General features: G+C 51.1%; 1 protein-coding gene across 1 annotated transcript in view; it reads left to right on the top strand.

The window, feature by feature from the left end:
* Window positions 1-25,860, top strand: part of STK10 (serine/threonine kinase 10) — a 118,260-nt gene that overhangs the window by 16,735 nt on the left and 75,665 nt on the right. Inside the window, exon 2 of the mRNA XM_058723414.1 lies at window positions 8,886-9,050. Coding sequence (XP_058579397.1) covers window positions 8,886-9,050 — 165 coding nt within the window. The remainder of the gene's footprint in view (window positions 1-8,885; window positions 9,051-25,860) is intronic.

The following is a 25,860-nucleotide window of genomic DNA, read 5'->3' as shown; positions in this document are numbered from 1 at the left end:
AGGACGGGCACACGTAGAAACTGGGTGGGAACCCCTGGAGATACTTTCTCTGGGGGGCTCCTGAAGGGGAAAAGCACTGGGCAGAAGGCTGGGCCTGTGTCGAGTCCTGACCGCACTTCCTAGCCGCATGACCTGGGACAGGGCCTTCATTTTTTCTTAACAGGGGCAGACAGAAGAGCTGCCTACCTCGTGGACCTGTGCCGGACACTGGTGAGGGGATGCTTATCCCGCCTCAAGAGATCTCAGGAGGTCTTGGCCGGCCTTCTTCCTGAGGCCCACAAGACCCAAGTGTCTGGAAGGCTGGGCTGTGGAACACAGACTCCCCTCCTCGACTGACTCATGCCTGCCAGCCAGGGGTGTTAGTGGAATCTGAACCCAAGGCCACACTGGCTCTGTGTCTGGTGCCCTCAGGCCACCCTGCTTGGATTTATGTTGGGCCCCTTCCCCTGCACGTGGCCTGTCCTGCTGTGACCTTGTGGGGCCAGATTTCCTCCCTCCATAATAGAGTGGAAGCCTTTCCCGTGATTGGTAACAGACCTCACCACACAAAGACAAAATGTTTTCGGGCAGGGACACCACAGCTGTGTATCGTAGGACACAGACCAGGCTCCTTCTTGGTTGCAGCGGCCTGACCCATATTTGACACGTGCCTGGCACAGCCATCCAGAATCCAGAGGGCGGGGAAAATAGAAACCTTTAGCCTTGTCTGCTCCGTTCTTTGGCTCTGACCCACATGCCTAGGCTGTTCATCTGACAGGTCAGCTGGGAGCCTTCCTTCACGCCTGCCTTCCGGCCAGGTTGCTAGGAGACCGGACTCCCTAACGATCACCACCTGAGGTTCTACCCACTCTTAGCCCTTGAGACCTTTGTTTCTTCCTGGACAAAGAAATACATGTTTCTGAGGCTGGGTCTGGAACATGGGAGTGAGTTTCAGATACTCCCTCACCTTTATGAGAAAGTATTTTCTGCCAGGTTCAGCCTTATGTTCAAAGCTGCTTCCTAGAACTTTTGCAGTGATAGGAACATTGTTTCTCCTGTATTCAGTGTGGCTGATAGCTGCCATATTGGACAGCTCAGCTCAAGTGGGTTCCTGAGAGGACGAGGGTGACCATGCCTGGATACGTTCAAGACAAGGTCAAGATAAAGTGGTTACTTCTGGGGCACTATCCTCCACTGTCCTTGCTGGGACCCCTGTGGATAATTGTCAGATGCCATTGAGGGAAATTAACTTTTACAAGCCGCGTGTATTCCTTATGCTGTGTTTTCAGGTTCTCCTGATTCGTAGGTGCAACGATCTCCCCAAAGTTCTAGCTTAGCCCCATTTTATTAGCCTGCTTCGTTGACATACTATTATGGCTTAATTATTTTTTCTTATTACTATATTGTTTTTCTATTTATCATCTTAAAGGGTTACTTAATATCCCACTGAGTTAATTTGACCACTGTCTTACTGTTGAACATTTAGGTTCTTTCTGGCTTTTTTTGCCATCGTTATGGACTATGGTGACCATGCTCCTAGTACATTTCTTTTGTTGTCTTTATTTGAATAATTTCCTGGCCTTACTTTCTTAGGAATGAGGGCTGATTGGCTTAAAAGATATCGTTAAGGATTTTAAAACCTATTGCTGGTTTTTGTCTTTGGAGGATTGGATCTGGGCGCCAGTCGGTTATCCGACTTCGGCTCAGGTCACGATCGTGCAGTTTGTGAGTTCCAGCCCTGCGTCGGGCTTGCTGCTGGCCGCAAGGAGCCCGCTTCAGACCTTCTGTCCCATTCTCTCTCTCTGCCCCTCCCCTGCTCACATTCTCTCAAAAATAAACATTAAAAAAAAAATGAATCTGTATTTTTGTCAGTAATGAGTATACCCATTTTACCACTCTCTTTGTCACCAGTCCTGGAAGTTGTCATTCCTTGTTTTTGTTAATTTAATAATTACAAATCTCTGCCTTTTTGGAGGAGGGTTTTGGGGGCGGAAGTATCCCCTGGTTTCTGTTGTCTGTGGCCTGTTAGTAACCGTGTTTTCCACTTGGGGCTTTGTGTCCTGGGTTATCAGTTAGGTCCTCGGAGGGGCCTCAGTGAAGATCACTTTGTAGGTCTCGGTGGCCCTTTTGAAGGTGGCCCTTGTTACACGTGTGGTGTGTGGTGAAGTACCTCCACAGATACCTGTTCTCTGCTGGAATCCCCCCAGAGATGGCAAACCTACTTACTTTTTGGTGCCAGATGACAGAAGTCCAGAAGGAACTGAAAAGTCTAAGGGCAGACCCTTCTTCAGGAACAGCTGTCTCCAGGTGTCTGCGGACCTCAGCATCCCCTCCTCCGTTTGTGGGCCCTGCTTCCTTTGTCATGGCTTCATCCTCAGGCAGGGTCTCTGGAGGAATGGCCATGTGGGCTATAAAACCCTCTAGACTTCCATTTTACCCGTTTAGCAACCCCAGAGAAAGAAAGAGCTTCTTTACTGAAGAACTTTACCGAAAACCCCAAAACAACCCCCAAACCACCCAGGTACAACCCTTTTGGCCTGCCTTGGGTCACTTGTGCAAGTCTGAAGTGCTGGCGGTGACCGAGAGAGCCAGGAATGCATGGCTGGGCCTGCGCTGAGCACTGGGGCCAGGTGGGCTCAGCCCCCCGTGAATCCCTTGCACCAAGAGGGAGGGGCAGTTGCCAAGGGAAAGGAGAGTTGTGAATCTGCAACTGTCCCAGACTGGACCCAGGTCACTGCATTCACTTTTGTTTCCTCATCTGCAGAGGGCACGGGGGAGTTGGGATTTAGGAGTGGGGGCTAACATTCTGGTCTCTGAGTTCTGTGATATCAGCTCTTACCCTGGGGGAGGAGGGAGGGACACCGTGATCAGCCCGCAGCTGGGAGGGACGGGGTGGGCTGGGGGTTGTCCGCCTCAGCTGCTGCTTTGTGATGGACTTTCAGGAAGCCCCTGGCCCCTGAGTGGACTGGACCAGACTGGCCTGGCCTGGCCTGGCCTGGCTGGGGCCCCTTGGGTGGGGCAGGGCTCCCTGCTGGGAGGGTTGTCCCCACCTTCTCCAGGCTGGGCGCCTGAGCCGCACAAGGGGGAAGATTGTTCCCGCCAAGGTGCCTGGGCCAGTAAACACAAGTGGCCACTGTGTGTCTGTTCTCAAGGGTGTGGGCTGAGGCATTAGTCACTGCCAGCCAGCAGCGGAGGGCTGGGCGGGGGCTCCCCCACCCTTTGCTGGACCCCAGCCTTGCCTCAGCCAGTGGGAGAGATGGACGTCAGAGGCCACAGACAGCCACTTGTTCTTTATGCGACTCCTTGACTGTCAACTCCCACAGGTGCCCCATCCGCTCGGACCACCCATGGCTTTCTAGGACCTACCCACTCTCACAAGATGCCCTACACATCAGACCATGAAGAGAGCTTGGGCATCATTTCCCCACCCTGCTACTGTACAGGGAGGAAACTGGGGCCCGGACAGGACCTTTGCAGAATTTGACCACTGGTAAAGAGGTCAAGAGCGTGGACACTGAAGCCACATAGACCTGAATTCAACTCCCAGCCCTGTTGTTTATCTGCTGTGTGTTCTTGAGCAAGTGGCTTTACCTCTCTGAGCATGAGTTTTCTTACACATAAAATGAGGCTCTTCATAGTACCTCCCGGGTATAAAAATTAATTAAGGGGATCAAGCAGTGTCCTCTTGTGCCCTCTCTAGGCTCTATTGCTTCAGCCAGTTTCATTTTCATGAAATGTTTATGCTGGAGGCTAGCTTAAAGTGGGGTTTGGGGTTATCTCAGCCATCTCTGCTATTGTTCCGAGGTTGCATCTCATTGGCTGACGTGATCACATTCTTCTCCCTGAGCCATTCATGTTCTGATCGACCAGTATGAGTCACCCACCCACTTCTAGAGTTGGAGGCAGATTCTGCTCCAGTGCATTTTAGGGACTGGGAATGAGGGCGGGTTAGCTCCCCCGAAGAAAAATCAGGTAGGGTGAGTTATGTCATGAGAGGGCCGTGATTTCAATTACCAGTGCTCCTTCTAGCAGAAACTGTCTTGTTCACTAGAAAAGGACCTCTCCTAGAACATGAGCTCAGTAAATAATGGTTGAATGAACGAACTGGGAATAAGGTGATTTCCGGCAGCCTAGTGTAGTCAAGAGAACACTGGACGGGGTGGGTCCTGGTACGCCTTTGAGCCTTAAGTCTGCTAATCTGGGAAATGGGCATGATGGCGACCACCTGCCTTAATGGCATGTGGGCGGATTAAAGTTTGGTATTTTTAGTACTTAGCTGCCAAGCATGTTATCAGTTGTGGTCTATAGTCGTTTATCTTCAGCGATGGCAGGCAGAGCAGGGAATGCTGGGTGCCCCCCAGGGAGGGCTGGTTGGGAAGAGACTTGGAGTTTAGGCTCTTTGAGCAAGGTGGGCCTGCATTTGGATCTCCTTCCACTCCCCCGCTTGCTGTGTGACCTGAGGCAAGTCACCATGCCTCTCTCAATCTCTGTTTTCTCATCTGTAAGTTGGGGTTACTAATACTTATCTCCAAGGGCTGGATGGAGGATGAAATGAGAGATTGCATTTAAGGCCCGTCCTGGCACATGGTGAGCGCACAGGCAGTGTTAGCTGTTTTTATCATCAGCCATTATTACGTCTTCTGGCACGGAGGTGAGTAGATTGCTGCCTCAACCAGACTTGTAAAGAATTTAATTTTGGCGAAGTCACTTTATGCACCACGAATGCTGCCAGCTAACCCCTTTCTGGCAGGCTCTGGTCTCTAATCTGAGCGAGGTGCTGGGCAGCGGGTGTTCCTCGGTGTTGACCCTGGCACCCGGCTGGAGGCCCAGCCCTGTGGTCAATGCTGCCTTTCAGGGTGACGGGCAAGGCAGGTTTTGTGCGCTCACGGAAAACGGTCCCTGCCTGGGCCTCCCTCACTTCTGGGAGAAAATACTGGTAAGGAAACCCGGGAAGAGGTGCCATGCAGCCTCCTTGACCATCTCTCAGGAGTGCAGGGTGAGTGACTGAGGGAGTGGCTTTTGCCCCGCTCAGTTCTCCCCTGTGCTGCTCTGGCTGGGGGCTGGGAGAGCATGGTCAAGGTGGTTGCCCCACCTCTGGCCACCCCGCTGAGCTTTCCGACCTTCCTTCTGGTAAAGGAGCAGAGCGGGCCTTACCTCCTCTTCTGGGTCTGGAGAGGAGGGGGAGCGAGAGTGGTGTACAATGTGAAAGGGTGCTTCGATGGTCCTCTTGCGGGCAATTAAAAATCAGCCTTACCGGAAATGAAAGGGCAGGTACACAATCAGGTGTGAGAGAGGGAGTGAGTGTGTGCCCGCGTGAGTGAGCACCAGAGCACAAGCGCCCAGTGGCTGAAATCGTGTTTCTCAGGTGTTCTCAACAAGCTTTCATGACTGAGTTTATAGGAGCGGCCCCCACTCAGGTGGGGCGAGTGAGCAGGTGGGTTTAGCACAAGGACTGACACTGGGTTATGGCCCCCTGGGAAATTCTGTCTCCCCGCCCCTTCCCCCACACACTGGCTCCTGGGCCTCATGAGGAAGGGACCGTGTGGAGGAAGGGTGTCCCTGCCGAAGTACAGACCTGGGAGCAGGCGTCCCGACCGGCCCTGTCACCTCACCTGTGTTGGGGACTCTACTCAGTCTCCTCGTCTGTGCATGAGATAGTAAGAGCACCAGCATTGGGGGGTGCTTGAAGAGATAAATGAGTTAGCACATGTTGGAGTGTAGACTAGTGACCTTGATCAATGGGAGACCATTGTCATCACTGCGTGGGGCCCTGGGGATTTTGCAGCTCTGTTAACAGAAACAGTTACACGGAGAATAAATTTGCAAATGAGCTCAAAAATTGCCCATTGGCATCACTCCCTTCCACAAGGTTCCCTGGTGGGGTTTGCCGCCCCCTCGCAGTTACCCCACCCTCCATGAGCATGCCCTCTAGTCACTGGCAGTAGAGGGGTGGGTCTCTGGCTGGACCTTGAGGCCACGGGGTAGGCCAATCTGTCTCTGCGGGGAGGGTGCCCTGTGCGGGGCTGGCCTGGGAGCTCTCTCGTAGGTGTCTGTGGGCGTCTGGTCTTAGGGCTTCTGAGTTCTGGAGACGATAGGAGACCTTGTACAGTAGTGGAAAGTGCATAGGGTCTTGGAAGTTAGAGGACCCAGGTTCAAATTCTGGTGCCACTATCCTAGTTCCAGCCATGTCCCCTCTCTAAGCCTCTAGAATGGGGACACTGAGGTGCTGGGTACTGCGGTGTCGTGTGAGGTGATGCTAATGCTCATTGTCATCCTTGGGGGTGCCAGGCATGCAGGAGCATCCGGGCCATCAATCACCACGTCGTGGGGCCGGTCAGAGTTGTCCTAGGAGGTGAGGGTGTTGTGTGATACTGTCCTCAGGAAGCCACCACAGTGGAGACCACCAGGGCTGCTCATGGAGTCCAGAAGAGCCGGTTTCCCGTGTGCTTCCCCACAGATGGCTATTCAAGGGCTCCAGACGAGTGGCCTGCTTCCTGGGCCCGTGTTGTTGGAAAGTGTGCTCTCTCTTTTTTTTTTTTTTAATTTTTTTTTAACTTTTTTTTTTAACGTATTTTTTTTTTTAATTTATTTTTGAGACAGGGAGAGACAGAGCATGAACAGGGGAGGGTCAGAGAGAGGGAGACACAGAATCTGAAACAGCCATCAGGCTCTGAGCTGTCAGCACAGAGCCCGACGCGGGGCTCGAACTCACGGACCGCGAGATCATGACCTGAGCCGAAGTCGGCCGCTTAACCGACTGAGCCACCCAGGCTCCCCAAGTGTGCTCTCTTAAAACACCCGAGCCCATGCAGCACAGTGGGTGAATGCTCCCAGCGGCCCTTGAGGGTCACGGGGCCACTTGAGGGCATGTGGGTTCTGTTCCCTTTTCCTGGATACCAGCTCCCCGTGGGTGCGGTAGCTTGCACTGTTTGCCTGGTTCTTTCTCTCTTGCTCTCAGTTCTTAAAATTGCGGTAAAATATGTATAACCTAAAACTGACCATTTTTAGCCCTAAGTGCACAATTCATTGGCATTACGTACGTTCACAGTGTTGTACAACCTTCCCCCCCGCCCCGTCCCTTTCCAGAACCTCTTCGTCATCCCAAACCAAAACTCGGTGCCTGTTTAACACTAACTCTCCATTTGCCCTGGTGGCCTCGATTATACGTCCTGTCTCTGAATTTCACTCGTGTAGGTATCTCACATAAGTGGGATCATACGATATTTGTTCTTTTGTGACTTGGCTTTTTTCATCGAGCGTGAAGTTCGTCCTGTTCTAGCATGCATCAGAATTTCCTTCCTTTTTCTATCCAGTGAGGCTTTCATTCAGGATAGGAGAAATACAGTTTCCCAGACAGAAGAAAAAAAAAAAAAGAAAGAAAGAAAGAAAAGAAGGATTTCCTTCCTTTTTAAGGCCAAATAACATTCCACTGAGTGTATATTCCACTTTTTTGTTTGTCCGTTCATCTGCTGATGGACATGTGGCTCGTTTGCACCTTTTGACGTCAATGGGTAGTGCTGCTGTGAACATGGGTGGACAGATACCTGCTCGGATCCCTGCTGTGAGTTCTTTTGTATCTCTCCCCAGGAGTGGAACTGCTGGGCCACGGTGGTTCTTTGTTTAACCTTTTGAGAAACCCCCAAACTGTTTTCCATGGTAGGTGCACCATTTTACCTTCCCACAAGCAATGCGCAGAGGTTCCAGTGTTTCCACAGTCTCACCAACACTACTCTTCTTCCTTTCTTTTTCTTTTAGATTTGATTTTTAAGTAGTCTCTATACCTCATGTGGGGCTCGAACTCACAACCCTGAGATCAAGAGTCGCATGCTCTACCGACTGAGGCAGCCAGGTACCCCTATTTTTCGTTTTTCAGAAAATTAGAGGGGCACCTGGGTAGCTCAGTTGGTTGAGTGTCTGACTCTTGATTTAAGCTCCGGTCGTAATCTCAGGGTCATGGGGTCGAGCCCTGCTTTGGGCTCCGCACTGAGCATGGAGCCTGCTTGGGGTTCATTCTCTCTCCCTCCCCCTCCCCCTCCCCCTCCCCCTCCCCTCCCCCCTCCCCCCCCCCCCCAGCTCATGCTCTCTGTCTCTCTCTCAGAAAAAAAAAATTTTTTTAGTCATCCTTGTAGGTGTGAAATTCCCTCCCTCTTTTTCATCAAATAAACCGTTGTTATACCGGGGAGATGCATCTGGGAAGCACTTGCACTGCACTTGGTGGGGACTTAAAACCTCTTTTCATTTTACTTTTAACGTGTGGGAAATATGCAAATACACATATGAAATGTGCCTGTTAATGTTTTAAACAACACGCAGAGAGTGAAGGTGCCCTTTAATTCTCCCCATTTTAGGCACCTTCCTAGCCTGCTGTCAGGCAGCATGTTTCCAGAGTTTTCCATGCATTTATGCAGTTTTCCATTAAATTTTTTTAAGTGTATTTATTTATTTATTTATTTAGAGACCGCACAAGCGGGAGAGGGGCAGAGAGAGAGAGAGGGAGAGAATCCCGAGCAGGCTCCACACCATCAGCGCAGAGCCCTATGTAGGGCTTGAACCCACGAACTGTGAGATCGTGACCTGAGCCGAAACCAAGAGTCAGATGCTTAACCGACTGAGCCACCCAAGGGCCCCACTTTTCCACTGTTATAGAAAAAGTGTCCTACCACTTGATTGTTCAGTGACTTAGATCTCTTACTGAACACAACTTAGCAATCTTTCCCTGTTGGTGTTTGTAGGGATACGCGATTCTTGTGTTTTTATTTATCGCATAGTGTGGGTATGTCGTACTTTAAACAACATTAGCATGAATTGCCGAACACCGGTTTTCACGCAGGGCTGTCCGAGCGGCTTCCGGGGCTCGGTTTCCTGCCGGATATGCCTCGTTGACCTTCTTTGCCTCCGCTTCACAGGCCAAGAACAAGGAGACCGGTGCCTTGGCTGCCGCCAAGGTAATTGAAACCAAGAGTGAGGAGGAGCTTGAGGACTACACAGTGGAGATCGACATCCTCGCCACCTGCGACCACCCCTACATCGTGAAGCTCCTGGGAGCCTACTACTATGACGGGAAGCTGTGGGTAAGGGCCGCCTGCCTGCCCCCTCCTGGTCCTTGTGGCCCGGTAGGCCGGAGCTAGCCAGGTTCACAGGTGCTCTGCTCTTTCTTAGTGTCTGCTTTGAGGGCCGGGGCCCGGGTGAGCAGAAGGTGAAGTAGGGCAGCTCCAGATCCCCTCTCCTTCCCTTTCTACAGAGCCTCCCCACTTTTGGGGATGGGGGCAGTGGTTTGAGCAGGAAGGAATTCTTTTTGGATGGGAGAGGGGCAGAGAGAGAGAGACAGACAGACAGAATCCCAAGTAGCCTCCATGTCCAGAGTAGAGCCTGACGCAGGGCTCGATCCCATGACCCTGAAGTCATGCCATGAGCCAAAGTTGAGAGTTGGACGCTTAGCCGAGTAAGCCACCCAGGCGCCCCACGGAATTCTAAGGCTCTGCCACTTACGAGTTAGAGAATCCTAGGCAAGCTCTTAACTTCTCTGTGCCTCAGTTTTCCCAAGTGTAAGATGGGAATAATAATAGTACCTGGCTCATTTGGTTATTACAGGGATCAAATAAATTAACTCATGATCGGTGTTTACAAGTGTACCTGGCAGGTGCAAGAGCCTGGTGACTGTCGACTGACGGACTGTTCGTATATGTTATATCATTTGCAATAGCGGTGTCATTACTGTGGCTGCTGTGTGGGGATTCTCTGCAATGGCAGCATCAGAGGAGGGGACCCCTTAACACCCCTCATTCTCCGCCCAGGAGCCTCATGGCTGGATGTGCGCAGTGCGGGCACAGCTTCAAGCCCCGCCTTCCAAACCCAGCCTCACTCCCTAGCCTCTCTAGAGAAATTTTGCAGGCTCCCTGCTTTTCATAGGACATGTCTGTCCTGCAGAATGCTTGTCCCATGGACACTCTTCTGGGATGAATGCCTCTCAGTTTATGAAACCCGGACTCCCTAGAACATACGTGTCTCTTCAAACTATTTTTCAGCAAGCGTTTTATAATGTAGAGCAATGTGTTAATGTTCCCAAAACTCCGTTCAACAAAATCACGTGCAGGAAAAGTCTCCCCTGAATTCTAGATGCAATTGGAAGACTGTCAGAATCACAAGTAGGTGTTTTGCAAAGACATCCCAGGGGTTGGCAGGGCCGGGCACCTGCAGAGGTGCTGGAGCTGAGAGAGCTGGCCCAGGTCCGTGTTGCTGCGCACAGCAAGGTTAATGATGATTTAGTGGTTACGAGGGGGATGTTCTCAGTGTTCAGCCTCCTATCGTGATAGGTTATTATGTATAGAGAGAGTTACTATGTTTTAGTTATATTTTAGGAAATTAATGGAGAGTTTGGAGTTGATGTGCTTTTTAATTTGTCCCATTTAAAATAAGGGGAAATAGAGGTGCCTACGTGACTCAGTCAATTGGGCATCTGACTTTGGCTCAGGTCATGATCTCGCCATTCCCGAGATCGAGCCCCACAGTGGGCTCTGTGCTGACAGCTCAGAGCCTGGAGCCTGCTTCAGATTCTGTGTCTCCCTCTCTCTCTCTTCTGCCCTTCCCCCACTCGTGCGCCGTCTCTTTCAAAAATAAATGTTAAAAAAAGTAATAAAATAAAATAAGGGGAAATAGACCCTAGGTTTTTTCTTTCTGTACAAGATACCTGATTTTAGGAACAGACTACTGATGCTTGATGGGGAAATCTGTGTTTCATTTGAGAAAAGGATCCTGCTGTTTAAGAAAAACCAAAGGAGAGTTTAGGGAAACCACTGTCGTAGTTTATCCCTGTCATTTCACAGAAGTGAAGGAAGCCAGTGTCTGAGGGGAGTGAGAACGTGGCCCCCTGGCCCTGCCCAGAGCTCTGTCCACTGAAACGCGTCCCCTTCCAATCCTGGATGGAAGCCAACTTTCGTTTGCCTCTCTGAGAGTCTCTTTGGGAAGCCCCCTGGATGTCACTGGGGGGATGAAACCACCACCACTGACTGCTAGATGCAGATTCCAAAGCCTTTCCTCATCCCCTGTCTCCAGGCACCTTGGGAGGTGAGTGGGGTGGGGACACAGGTCCAGAGAGGGCGGGGCCTCTTGCTCATGGCCACGTACCGGAACCTGCTTGTTTCCTCTGTCCTGTTCATGGAGCTGCTTCTCAGAAAGTTCTTTCTTTTAAGAAATTAAACAAATACTGTATCTATGATCCCTGGAGAAAAGGCTACAGAAAAACAAAAGAAAAAAAATGATTAAAACCATTCAAAATTTTGTACCAGAGATAACTGCTGATAAATGTAGAATATATTTTTCTAGGTTTCTAACATATATACACATACGTACCCATGCCCACAGGTTTTTTTTAAAAAAAGAAAAATTGGTATCATACTTATTACTTTGCCTTTTACTCTTTTTATTTAAGGTCTATTAAGAACAACTTTTCATGTCAGTGGGGGGACACTGCATCTTCATATTTGGTTTTTCTGTAGAATTCCGTCTCCTGGCTGTGCCATTCTCTATTGTTGGGCATTTAGGTTGCCCTTTTTTTTTTTTTTTTTCTGTTATAAACAACTTTGTGATGGACCTCTTTGACTTTTAAAAAAAAAAAAATTTTTTTTTAATGTTTATTTATTTTTGAGACAGAGAGAGACAGAGCATGAACAGGGGAGGGGCAGAGAGAGAGGAGACACAGAATCGGAAGCAGGCTCCAGGCTCCGAGCCGTCAGCCCAGAGCCTGACACGGGGCTCGAACTCACAGACCGCGAGATCATGACCTGAGCTGAAGTCGGACGCTTAATCGACGGAGCTACCCAGGCGCCCCCTCTTTGACTTTTTGTATGCTTGTCTGTGCCTCTTTAGGAGAATTTTTAAGCTTTTTTTTTAAATGTTTTATTTTTGAGAGAGAAAAACAGAGCGTGAGTGGGGAGGGTCAGAGGGAGAGAGAGAGACAGACAGACAGACAGACAGGGACAGGGAGACACAGAATCCCAAGCAGCCTCCAGGCTCTGAGCTCTCAGCACAGAGCCTGACATGGGGCTTGAACTCACAAGCTGTGAGATCATGACCTGAGCTGAAGTCGGACGCTTAACCAACTGAGCCACCCAGGCGCCCCTCTAATAGCTATATTTAGAAAAGAAAGAAACAGATGAAGTTAATTTAAATAATATCATTTATTTAAGCTGGTATATCAAACATATTATTTTGACATGGAATCAATAGAAAAATTATGAATGAGACATTTCACTTTATTTTTCATTCTAAGGCTTCAAATCCAGTGTGTATCGTCTCAATTCAGGAGCTACATTTTCATCAGAAATCTATATTTAGATGTCGTAAAATTTACTGTTGACAAAGTAGATTCAGTGTTGTCTCCACATTCTTAAACGTTTCCTAGTAACAGAATTGAGTGTCAGATTTTAAATTTAAATTGATTACAAGTGAGTGAAGTTCTACATTAGTTCTACACATTTCAAGTGCTTGATAGCCACGTGTGGTTAGCGGTACTGGGTTGGCCACTGTCGACAGTGCAACTCTGGAGGTAGACCCAGGGCCCAAAAATGAGGGAGTGCAGGAAACGCTGGCTGCCCTCATGACTTTCCTTGGGTTTAAATTTTTTTTTTAGCGTTTTATTTATTTTTGAGACAGAGAGAGACAGAGCATGAACGGGGGAGGGGCAGAGAGAGAGGGAGACACAGAATCGGAAGCAGGCTCCAGGCTCTGAGCCATCAGCCCAGAGCCCGACGCGGGGCTCGAACTCACGGACCGCGAGATCGTGACCTGAGCTGAAGTCGGACGCTTAACCGACTGAGCCACCCAGGCGCCCCTTTCCTTGGGTTTATAACGGCCCCTCCTCACCAGCATCCCTCCGGTCCCCAACCCCTGCCCTGAGCCAGATTTTGGCCTCTGGCAAAGTCTTTCAAGGGTTGGGTGTGTTTTCCTATACCTATAGGAAGTGGGAGAATGGGACGATGGGAAATTTGTAACAGTCACCTCCTGAGGAGAGCAGCCCTGGTGTGTACCGTCTGCCATTTTCTGTGGTATGAACATTCCCGCTTTGGTTAATTTCAGGCTACAAACACCATGTCGCTAACAGAGTTGGAAAGAGGTTTGCAGTGGTATTCCATGATAAAGTATTTCTGCCGCACAGATTTAGTAGGTGTAAATAATCTCAAGTGCATAGGTGATAGTAGAATGTGGTACAGTCATTAGGGAAAGGATAGGTCTTGAGTGTTTATAATCTTTGTTTTCAACGTAAGTCCAAAAATTGTAACGTTATATAACTTCATTTTTAATAGTGGTTGTGTTTAACAGCTGGCTGACGACAATTCCTGAAAATTTCACAATCAGTTTCCCAAGCCAGTGAATGCTTGCTCTGGCATACCACTGGAGCCAGACCAGAGGAGTGTTGACTAAGCCACTGGACACTGCCGCCGGGTGTCACACAGCCATCCACTCATTTGAAAGATGAGACAGCTGCAGGCCAGACAGGGTCCGGGATTTACCTGAGGTCACACAGCAAATTAGTCACAAGGCCAGACATAAGGAAGTCTTCAAAGACCAGGGATGAGAGAACCTACTCGTGTTACACTGCTCTATGGAAAGCCCTTCCACGGCTCCTCAGAATATATTCCAAATCCATTACCTGGTACACAGGCTGTGGTCTCCCATCAGCGGATGCTTTCCCAGACCTATTCTAAGCCCCTTGCAGGCGACACCCCCAGACCTTTGCTCATCTGGTACCCTCTTCCAGGCGTGCCCTTCCCATTGTCATCTGTGGTCAACGAGAGCATCACTGCCTCCATGAGGCATTTTCACTTCTTCCCTGTACCTCTAGGTGGAATGTATCTCTTCTTCCTCTCCTCTCCGCTCCGTTTCTTTTCTCTCCTTTTACCAGGCATGTTTTAGCACAGTTACCAGTCTTGGTGTCGTCTCCGGGAGACTAGGTCCTACCTTCATTCTGGTCCAGCACGAGGGAGGGAGTGGAGGTCCAGGCCGGTCCCCTCAAGACAGCTGAGGCGGGGGTCCGATTCCTGATTTCGGTTCAGGTCATGATCTCATGGTTCATGAGATCGAGCCCTGTGCTGTCAGTGTGAAGCCTGCTTGGGATTTTCTGTCTCCCATTCTCTCCCTTTCCCTGCCTTCTCTCTCTCTCTCTCTCTCTCTCTCAAAAATAAATAAATAAACATTAAAAAAAAAAAAAAAAAAAAGACAGCTGAGGTGCTTGGGGCCAGCCCTGCCCTGGGGGAGTGAAGTCCCACAAAGCCAATGTCCTAAGGTTGACTTTGGGCTTTGTTCTCTAGCTAGTGATAGCTGGTAGGGAGGAGGGAAGGAATCTGCATTCCTCTAAAGCTTTTCCTTGTGTCGAGTGGAAGAGAGGTGAAGGTGGCTGGAATCCTGCTTTTGCACCTGGTGAGCATTTTGAAGCCCCTTCTGATCAGTTCCTGAGCACAGATCTTGCTTGGCCTTTTTGACGGACACAAACCCTGAGTTTTGATGTGTTACCTGTTCACCCCAGGACCTCCAGCCTTGGCCTCTACGAGCGTGGGTGATGCTGGGGCAGTTAAGCCTGCATCCCTGGAGGACTGCCGCATTCTCCATTTAGTCATTTAACCAAGTCTCTGTCGGGTTCCTTCCTTGTGCTGAGCCATGTCCCGGGCCCTTTGGATACAGAAAGTGATGCAGGCAGGTCGGGTCCGAGGACCCAGAGGGGTCCCACAGGACTAGCCAAGAGGGTCCTTGGCTTGGTGCAGGAAGGAAATCAAATTCAAGCCAGCAGGAGGTGAGGCCTAAGGACGGGGCAAGCCACCTTCAGTGTGTGGTCTGGGAAGCCTCGAGGTGATAGCTGAGAAGGAGCCAGTGGAGGGAGGACTGAGGTTACATCAAGTGGGAGTGTGTTCGCTGCGTTTAAAGACAGCGAGGGGCAGTGCCTGGGTTGTAGGTGACGGGAATCTTATTGTAGGTGACGGGAAACCCCTGGGGTGTTTCAAGCAGGGCAGTGCCTGCCCTCTTCTTCAGCCGGTCTGAGTCCCTTTGTACCTCCTCCGTGCTGGTCACATGCATTTGCTCCCTTCCCGGCCCTGTGGTGTAGGAGCCAGGTCCGGTCCTGTCTCTTGGTGCCAGTGTGGATCTTAGCTAACCTTCGAGTCTCCATCTGTTCAGCACAGATGGAGAGGATGATCACAAAGCTTATCCTGTTGTAAGGATGAAGTGAGGCCTGCAGGTCAGGTGTGGGCAGCAGTGCCTGGCACAGAGTGTGTGCTTAGTTAATGCCCTTGTCCCTCTCTCCCCTCTCCTCCCAACCCTTTTGGCCCCATTCCCCGGATGCCTCCTACCCCTAGTTTCCTGCAGCTCCCTCTCTCCTGGCTTCTCTGCCTTTTGCCTGGCGAACCTTCTTGAGGCTTCGCTGTGATTTTGTCCTCCCAGAACAATAAGAAAGGTAACGTTAGGGTTCGAGGACGACACCGACAGAGGGAGGAAAGGCCTTTCATGTGCACACAGCAGGCCCTGCCACCCTGGCCTGCCCTGGAGACTCGGCACAGGTCAAGTTCAGAAGTCCCTGTGTCCCCAGGTTTCACCTGGTCAGAAGGTTTTGCAGTGAGTTTATTGGCCCAGAGTATCAAATAGAGCAGTGACTCTTCTGCTTGCACGGGAGGTCTGTACCATCATGGAGTCTTCCTGGGTTTTCTCTGGGTGTGAACAGACTGTTCTCAGTGCTGAATATCTATGGTATTTATAGGGTATTCTCAATAGGGCTGCTGCTTCCACAGCTCATCTGTTCGGCTACTGCCATAATCGTTAACCTTCTATTTATTTTGAGGGAGAGAGAGAGCATGAGCATGAGTGAGGGAGGGCCAGAGACACAGATTTCCAAGCAGCACAGAGCCCGACTTGGGGCTTGAACTCACAAACCATGAGATCATGACCTGAGCTGAAATCAAGAGTCAGATGCTTAACTGTGACTGAGCCACCCAGGTGCCCCTCACCCTTTTTTTTTTTTTTAAAGTTTATTTAATTTCAAAGAGAGAGTGGGGGAGGAGCAGAGAGAGGAGAGAGAGAGAGAGAGAGAGAGAGAGAGAGAGAGAGAGAGAGAGAGAGAGAGAGAGAGAGAGAATCCCAAGCAGGTTCTGTGCTGTCAGTGTGGAGCCCAAGGTGGGGCTCGAACTTAAAGTGACGCACTTTCTAGAAATTAAATACATGTATTTAAAAAGAAACTTTCAGGGGCGCCTGGGTGGCTCAGTCAATTAAGCGTCCGACTTCGGCTCAGGTCATGATCTCACAGTTCGTGAGTTCAAGCTCCACATCGGGCTCTGGGCTGACAGCTCAGAGCCTGGAGCCTCTTTTCGATTCTGTGTCTCCCTCTCTCCCTGCTCTTCCCCTGCTCATGCTCTGTCTCTCTCTCCTTCAAAAATAAATAAAAACATTTTTAAAAAATTAAAAAAAAATAAAAATAAACTTTCATCTTACTACCCTACATGGGAAACTAGGACCCACTTGTCATAAACAGAAATAAAAGAAAATAAACCAATTGTGTTGAATTTTAACCCGATCCCTTTGCCTGCCAAAGCCTCAGCCTGGGTACTGCACTCCTTGTTAAAAGGAAGTTGTCACAATGGGCCTGTTCAGCACATTAGTACTCACTTCCCACTCGTAAGGTGGCCCCCAGAGTAGCCCCATGGACTCTGGTCTATACTGCGGTTTGGGTCATTCTGTGTGTGTGTGTGTGTGTGTGTGTGTGTGTGTGTGTGTAGTTTTCCTGTACATTGTAGAAAGTGTAGCAATGTCCCTGCCTCTACCCAGTAGATTCTAATAGAACCTCCCACCTCCCGGCTCAGTTTGACAACCAAAATGTCTCCAGATATTGCCAAATGTCCCATGGTGCGGGGGTGGGAGGCAAAATCCCCCCCCCCCCTCCCCTTGAGAGCTACAGGTCTTTGCCATTCAGTCTTTTGCTGTTGGGGTGGAAGGGTATCTACCATGCCAGACAGGCCATGAGCCAGGGCCCCTCACCTGCATGTGAAGCCTTGGAGAAAATTGCAGACTGATGACCTCAGGCCAGATTGGGCCTGCGGATGCTTTTTGTTTGGCATACGAGATGCTTTTAGAAATTTGCTGCTAGCATTTTGTCAGAACATTCTGGAGATGTGGTTGTATAGGCTACCTTTCTGCGTGGTGGCGATTGCCTGGGGCCCCCACAGACAGGGATGTGCTCTCCGATTAACCTCAGACCTCACTGCTCCCTGACGCATTCCCGATACTGAGGTCTGTTTGTCATTGGGGGGGGTACTGCTGTAACTTCAAGTAGAATTGAGAGGAAACATTTCTCATCTCGCATCTCTGTCAAAACTGAGGAAAGTATGGACAAACAAAAAGATTGTGTTCCTAGAAAAATGTTGAGAGCATATGTATATCTTTTTATATATGCAGCCTCGTTTGCCCCTTAAGTCACCAGACCTGGTGAGCTCTGAAGTCAGGACTTCTGGCCTAGGGAGTCCAAAAATAGGCTTGTGGGGGATCTGTGAACTTCCTGAACACGTATGCCAACTTTATGTGTGTGTGTGTGTGTGTGTGTGTGTGTGTGTGTGTGTGTGTGTGTAGTACCCAGAAGGAATGACTAGGGGCTTTTCAGAGAGTGACTTCTTGTCTGAAAGTAAACATTCTGCAGAGAGGAAGTACAGGTCGCAGGGTCACAGGGCAGGGTGTGGGTGGGAGGGGCCCACTGTCCACACATGTTCGTATGACCACATTTCATCAGCCAAGGTTTCTGTGGCTTGTCGCCTTGGGCTAGGAGGCCAGCTGTTGGTTGCTGACAGAGATTGCATATCTGGCCTTAAACAAGCCAGAGCTATAAAGAGAAGGTGATGTTAGAAAGTACTTAGCAGCTCTGTGTACGTCTAGAAAGTCGCTGGGTGTGGCAGGAGTGCTGGGCTGGTATCAGGAGACCTGAGATCTCCCCAGATCTGAGACCAACTTGCTGTGTGACCATAGCCAAGCACTGTCCCCTTCTCTGTGCCTCTGCTCCCTGGCCCACAGTGCCAGGGGCTTGGAAGGGTTGCTCCCAAGGAGGTCTTTTTCACCTAAGTCAGCTCATTTTGTCCTGACCCATGGTTCCCTGAAATCTTGAATTCTGGATTCGCGGGCATCAGTGTTGTGGGCCAGGACCCCTTTCCACGGGCTCTAGGGTCCTGGCCCCCCTGGAGCAGCCTGGCATTCACTAACGTCTTCTTTCCCTCTGGGTGGGGTCTGTGCGGCACCCACTTGTCTCACACACACACACACACACACACACACACACACACACACACACACGCACGCAGTAGTACCTGAAAGTCTGCACAGGCTTCTCAGTCCTTTGAGGCAGATGTGTTGTTACTTTCTTGCCATTCCCCTTGTACAGCTAGAGTGCCCTGAAACTTGGGGAGGGAAAGCAGCGGGGGGAGGCTTGTAGCTTCTTGGAGTAGAGGATGAATCAGGCAGGGGGGACGAGAAGAAAGAGTCAGCAAAATACCTGCCCTTTGCTGGGCTCTTTCATGATTATCTCACGGGATTGTCCCAAATCCATGGGATACAGATGCTGTTACCTCCATTTTACAGATGGGAAGACAGGGTCAGAGAGAGAGAGAGAGAGAGACTTGTCTTGACTCAGCCAGTTTCCAGCCCAGATCAGCTAGACTTCAAAACAGTGCCCCTCCTGGTGCCAGCCCTGGGTACCACTGGGAACAGTTCAAAGGATACAGTGTGTGACCCCCCCCTGCTGTGCACCCGAGGAGCCCCTTGTCCAACAGAACATGTTTGGCAGTGTCTGGTGGGAAAGAGCCTGTGGCCAGGCTTCTACCTCGGGCTCAGTAGACCCCCCTGGTGCTGCTGGGGTCCCCTGGCTGGGAGCAGGTGGGGTCATGCAGACGTGGATGGACAGGCTGGAGTAACCTGGGGCCACCTGGAATCTTGCTGTCGTGATGGCCAGGCTGGGCTCTGTGTATCACAGTCTCAGGAGCAAGGGTGACTCTGTAGTCCAGGGATTTGCCCACCACATTCTCAAGCACGTCCACGTGGGTTTTGTTTGCTTTCTGACCCTGTCGGGCGGCTGTCGTCCCCTCCTTGGTTCTCCTCACAGTCCTTCAGTCCACTAGACATGGGCCTTGGAGTCACCCAGACCTGGGCTGCAGTCCGCCCCCTGTGCTGCCATGTGACCCTAGACGTATCTCTTCATGCTTTGGAGGCTCAGTTTCCTCATCTGGACGTTGACGGTGATGACACTGACTTCACAGCCCTTTGTCCGGGGTCAGAAACCCATCATGTCCCAGCTGGCGGATAGTAGGAGCTCAGTGTCAGGCACTTAGCTAACGGGTCTAGGTGGGCAGATAGATGTGTCAACCAGGCCCACAGGCTGCATCGAGGTCAGGCCTTTTCAGTTTTTTGAAATAGCGTGAACCTTCATAAATTGACATCTTTCACACGAGAATCCAGGCACCTGGCTTGGCTTGAAGGGTCAGCAGCTCCGGCCACACGGGCCCATATTTCTGCATGGCCCCTGTGAGCTGGCTGAGTATAGCTGCCCCATAGTTGGGCACCTGCCCTCCTGCCTGCCGCTGCCCCTGCCCAGGCAGCATTTATGCTCTGCCGGGCCCCGAGGGGACAAATGATTCCGGTCCTGGGTGGGAAGTGGGGAAACAGGCATATGGGGCGCTGTGGGGCTCTCTTCTGTGTGGATTGCTGCCTTCCTGGTAGTATCCCTACTGGGCTCTGTCAGAGCGCTTCCGGCTTGCGTTGTCACTGAGGGGACCTTTAACCCCTACAGCTGTCACACGGTCTGTGAGTCCCTGTCGTGGTCACTCCTGTCTGTGTCTGCTGTTCCACATCTACAGCCTCACGTGTCGGGACCGAGACCTCCCTGGAGCAGACGGGGCGGCCACACTTCATTCATGTATTCATTCATTCATTCATTCACTCATTCACTCATTCATTCACTCACTGGCTTGTGGCTTCCTCCCTCCCTTCCTTCACCAACAAATGTTCACGGAGCACCAGCTGTGTGCCGGACACTGTTTCTGGTGAGGGCATGGACGCAAAGCCCTGCCTTCAGGGAAACTCCACTCTGGGGGTGGCTTGGAGAGGGGACAATAGACAAAATGAGCATGGACCACGCATCGGATGTCAGGTGATGGTGTGTGCTGTGAACAGATGGGCGCTTGGACTTGCCTGGGACACCCAGTGTTTTTCCCCAGCTCCCTGCTGCTCTGGAATAACTGCTCCTTCACCCTCTCGTGGGGCACGCGCTGGTGGGGCACACGCTCCCCAAGTGCATACAGCTGGTGTCACGGACAGTTAGTGCACTTGCCGAACGCGCCCTAGGCCTTCCTCACGTCACCCTGTTTGATCACTACCCGGGAGGCAGGTCCTACAGTTCCCCCCACTTGACAGATGAGCAAACCAGGCTCGGAGCTCTGGACGTGCCCCCGGGGTTGTTCTGTTAGTGTCAGAGCCCAAACTAGAACCCAGCTGTGTGTGACTCCAGTCCTGAAATCCCGTGTTCACCTTAGTTTACGCGGGAGTATTGGTTCCTTGGAGGCTTGTGTCCCTCAGGCAACGGGTCAGGGAAGGCCAGCGGTTGTCTTAGGTAGTAAGACCCGAATGCCCACCCTGCACCACTTTCCTGGTGTACCTCATCCCCCCACCACCCCGACCCCTTTGTTTCAAATCCTGCTTGTCCCTTAAGGACCATCTCAGATGCCACAGTGTTTAACAAATTTAGTTGAAAATGGGGTCTCCTACCAGGCAGGCGTTTCCTATGACCCTACTCACTCCAGGTCTCATGGATTTGGGAGGCCAACTCCTGACCCCTCCCTTCTAGTCACTTCCCCCAGGGCAGGGCTATGGCTCTGCCTCGTTCCTCTCTATCTGCAGGAACCCCGGGCGCAGCTGGCTTTAGGGAATGGTGGCCGGGCCGACAGATGGTCAGAGGGATCAGAAATGTCTTTGCAGACACACTAGAGCCTGTGTCTCTCCCCAGGGGCTGGAGGTCCAGTTTGCATCTGTCCCGGAGCCTGGTTCCAACCCTGAACTTGGCCTTTCCTGAGTGGTGTGTGAGGAGGGCGGTGGTGATGTTGGTGGCCATCATAATGATGACAGTGGCTCTCGTTTGTCACGTTCTGGCTAGGTGCCAGGCACTGTTTGTTAATTTTACACCTCTGGTCTCATTTAACCTCCCAAGATTGCTTCAGGGCAGGAATGTGTTGCCTCATTTTACAGATGAGCAAATGGAGGCTCTGAGAATGAAGGCCTGTAGTCCTCCCGTAGCGGCCTGCGGACTCAGGCTCAGGGACTCTGATCCTGAAGCCAACGGTGCTGACCTCCGGGCCAGACGGTGCCAGGAGTTAGGAATTCCCGGATTCGAATCCCCTCCATAGCACCCCACAGCTGCGCGCACTTGGGCCAGCACATGAGGATGTGGAACCACCTCCGTCTCCTCATCTGGTGATCCCACCCTAGGGATTGTGGCAGAGGGGCCATAGAATGTGCTAGACAGGCTTGGAAGCTCGCCAGTCTTCACTCCTCCCCTTTGCCTTGGCAGAATTGCACCTCTATCCCCAGGAACCCCAAGGTCATCCCCTGTGCTCTAGTTCACATGGGCTCAAGGGGAGCCCGAATTCCTTCCCTTGGCTTTCTGTGAATGTGGCGGGTGGGGCTGGGGGCGGAGGAAGGAGGCACTGCGTTCCAGGGAGGCCTTGTGGGTGTGGGCTGCCCCATTCAATGGCCACATTGTTTGGCCCAGAGCTCAGAGGTGCTGAGGTTCTGGGGCTCCACCTACAGGGACAGGCGGCCCAGAAGCTGGAGGAGACATTTTTGTGTTGACTGTTTTGTTTTTTCGTGGCTGCCCCACGGACCTCTTTCCACAGGCCTCTGTTGAGTAACCATCTGTGCTGATGGGGTGTCCCCCTGCCCAGGGCACGGTGCCTCTCAGAGCAGGGAGGCCTGGATGACTGTAGTACCTATCTCCACTTCCCTGGGAAGAAACAGCCCAGAGGGACAAAGGGCTTGCTCGAGGCTATAGGCCTCAGCTCTGTCTTAGAGTCAGACAGACCTGGGTTTGTGTCCTGGTTCTGTCCCTTATGTGCTGAGTGGCTTTGGGGAAGCCCTTTCCCCACCAAACCTCAGTTTCCCCGTCTGTGTACTAGGGATAAGTATTACTGCTCCCAGTAGAGGAGTGCTTAGCACAGTGCCTGTATGCATTAGGTGCTCACTAATGGCAGCCCTCATCTCTACTGTCTTGGGTGGCCGAATGGCGGGGGTGGGGCTGGCTTCTGTCTGGCTTTCTTTGCAGAATCTGGCTGTCAGCAGCGTTAGTCACCCTTTGGCTGTTCTGCCTGATCTTTGGGCATCTTAATGCCACTGAAATGTTTCACTGATATTTATTCATTCATTCACGGATCCCTTGACACATGATCTGTGTATACAACCTAGCATGTTACTCATCTATGATCACGTGCTAGGTTCAGGCTCTGCTAATGGATGATATGAATGGACTTTTATAAGTACAAACTACTATTTATTTAATGACAAAGTGACTTTAGTCACTCCCCTTGAACTCTGAAAGGTCAGTGTTGCACATAACCTTACAGCTGTTAGAAGCTTCATTTTCCAGATGTGGCAGCTGAGGATCAAAGCAGGAAAGGGGTTATGATAGCTCCACGAAGGACAGTGGCAGATCGGGGACTGTGTCCAGACCTCCCGGCTGGACAGATATATGGCTTTGCTAATTTTAGTCCCAGGAATGTTGCCAACGTTTATTTGTTGACTGCCTTTTGTGTAGTTGGTGCCCCTGTTGGCTACAGGGGAGGCCAGAGAGATGAGGGGACCCAGGCCCAGAGCAGAGTGTTGACGTCTCCTGTCTGGCTTGAGCATGCCTCAGTTGTCTCTCTGGGACTGCCAGGCTGTGGCAGTACGGGCCAGATCCTGCTGGTTGGCCCTGCTGCCTGTGGGCTGTAAAAGTTAATTTCTAAACCCTGTGGGTGGTCCATGCTTGCTCTTATTGGGGCCGGGACATCCTAGCTCCCTTATCTCTGGGTGAGCAAAGCTAACTTGGTATGTGTGAGCTGACCAGTGGGGCCCAGGGAGAGCTGAGCAAGGAGAGAGAGGGGCCCTTTCTCCGACCCACCCAGAGGCTGTGACTCAACGCTTTTCGCGGCTTCGCCCATGAGGCCTGGGGAAGGAGGGGTGGGGCGGGGTCACCATGTCTCTTCCACCAGGGAGATGAACGGAGCCGATTGTCACCCAGATAGGGTCCCAGTTCAGGTCCTGGCTGTGCCACTACTTACTTCATACATTCACGGTCTTGAGAGATGTGCTGTGTGTCCTTGGCTGGGGAGGGGCCAGCTGTGCCATCACAGATGCTTCCATGCACTCAACCGTCCCTTTCCTGCATGGATTGTCATGGCCTCTTGTGCAGCCTCCCTCTCCCTCTGTGAATGGAATTAAGCCCAACCAGAGATCTTCTGTGGGTTTTTTCTTTTTTTCTTTTTTTTTTTTTTTAATTGTTTTTTTTTTAACGTTTATTTATTTTTGAGGCAGAGAGAGACAGAGCATGAATGGGGGAGGGTCAGAGAGAGAGGGAGACACAGAATCGGAAGCAGGCTCCAGGCTCTGAGCTGTCAGCACAGAGCCTGACGCGGGGCTTGAACTCACGGACCGTGAGATCATGACCTGAGCCGAAGTCGGACGCTTAACCAACCAAGCCACCCAGGCGCCCCTGTGGGTTTTTTTCTTATTCTGGTTTTAGTTTGCTTTTATCAAAAAAGAAAAGAAAAAAAACCTTTGGGCGCCTGGGTGGCTCAGTGGGTTAAGTGTCTGACTTCAGCTCAGGTCATGATCTCACAGTTCGTGAGTTCAAGCCCTGCGTGGGGCTCTGTGCCGATAGCTTGGGGCCTGGAGCCTGCTTTGGAGTCTGTGTCTCCTTTGCTCTCTACCTCTGCCCCGTTCGTGCCCTGTCTGTCTCTCTCTCTCTCTCAAAAGTAAATAAACATTTAAAATATTTAAAAAGAAAAAAAAAACGTTAATCACAGACTAATCTTTCTGAGCCTCAGTTTCCCCATATGTAAAACGGGAATAAAATATCACTAACTGCTAATAACAATTGGTAACATTTATTGAGCATTTACTTACTGTGTGCTAGATAATGTTTTAAGTGCCCGGCATACATTATCTTATTTAATCCTCACAATAAGCCCCACGAGGTATAGGTATTTTTTAGGATGCCTACCTCGATTAGTGAGTGGAAGATAATCTGTGCAAAGGACTTGGCATAGGGCCTGGCACAGAGTAAGCTCTTGATTCCAATTAAATGTCATGGATGGGGAAACTGAGGCTGACCCCAGGTCACAGACCTGGCAACCACTTACCTCTCGAGGAGATTGAGGGCACGGAGTGAGACATAGGTAAAACAGCTGCGTTCGTGGGGGTTTCTTTGTGTGTGTTACTTAGAAAGGCAGAAATCACCTTGGTATTGATGTTTAGCCCCGAAAGGTGGATCTGGTAGAGAGGAGAGATTTTTAATTCTGGCCCTATCAGTCTTATGGACTATTGAGTCGATCCTTTGCACCGCTCCAAAGAAGGTTGTACGGTAGCCGTTCCCAGGCCGGAAAAGGGAGACGTTACTTCTTTAATTGAGCTGTGCAGGTGCGGTGCTGGGTACACGACCGCCCCGACACCCTGCCAGGTGGGCTCATCACCCAGACACGTAGATTGGTTTTCTGAATGAAACTCCAGGTGCATGAGGACTGTTTCTCACTGCTATAATCCCAGGGGCTAAAATAGCATAGGTACAGGGTAGGTGCCTGAGAAATCCGTGGATGAATGAATCAACGAATGAATGAGTGACTGGAGAGGTGACCTGGCCTGCCAAGATCACGTAACAAGGCCGTGACCCCTGTGCTGTGCTGTGACAGCTGCTTAATCTAAACTGATGGGGAGGTAAACACAGGTTTCCAGTTTCCTTTGGCCTCCAGCCAGAGAAGAAGCCGGCAGCTATGGGCTCTCCCCCATCCGGCATCCCCAGCTGTGTGTATGGGCTGGCGTCTCCAGGGAAACAAAGCTCGAGAGTGCTGAGGAGGGAGACCAGTCGCGGTGAGGGCACTCTGACAAGAGGGCCTGGAAAAAGCAAGCGCCTCCCTTAGCAGAATGTGCGACCTGTGTCCAGGCTCAGGCAGCCCCGCCTTCTTAATGCAGGGCAGCTGCTGTGAGCAGCCCGGCTCCCATTGGCCAGGGTTCAGATCCCACCTCTGCTTGTGCCAGCTGTGGGTTCCAGGGTAGGGCGGGAGGGGAATGCCTACCTTACAGGTTGAGATGAAACCTTAAAATAAAGGTACTCATGTACCAAGGGGCTGCCTGGGGGGGCTCAGTCAGCTGAGCATCTGACTTCGGCTCGGGTCATGATCTCGCGGTTTGTGAGTTTGAGCCCCGCGTCAGACTGGCTGCTGTCAGTGCAGAGCCCGCTTCGGATCCTCTGTCTCCCCGTCTCTTCCCCTCCCCTGCTTGTGTTCTCTCTCTCAAAAATAAATAAACGTTAAAAAAAAAAAAAAAAAGAAAGATATTCAGGTACCAGTAGGGAAGATGTCTGATGCGTTGTAGGCCCTCCCCACTGGTTGGGGAAGTTGAGCCCAGGGAATGGAATAGGCGCTCTTTAGTCAAGCACCTGGGTCATGTCCTGGCCTCACCTCTTATTAGTTGGGGACCTTGACAAGTTACTGAATCTCTCTATGCTTCAGTTTTCTCATCTGGAATCGGGGATGACGGACCACCGCCTGAGCACCAAATCTGACCTGCCCCCTGTGTTCGTAGATGAAGGTTTGTGGGCACACAGCTGTGCCCATTTGTTCAGGTACC

Source organism: Neofelis nebulosa, chromosome 1 (genome assembly GCF_028018385.1).
Source record: "Neofelis nebulosa isolate mNeoNeb1 chromosome 1, mNeoNeb1.pri, whole genome shotgun sequence".
Taxonomy (NCBI): Eukaryota; Metazoa; Chordata; class Mammalia; order Carnivora; family Felidae; genus Neofelis; species Neofelis nebulosa.
Note: the sequence above shows the minus strand (reverse complement) of the source record. Positions and strands in the feature narration are given on the sequence as shown.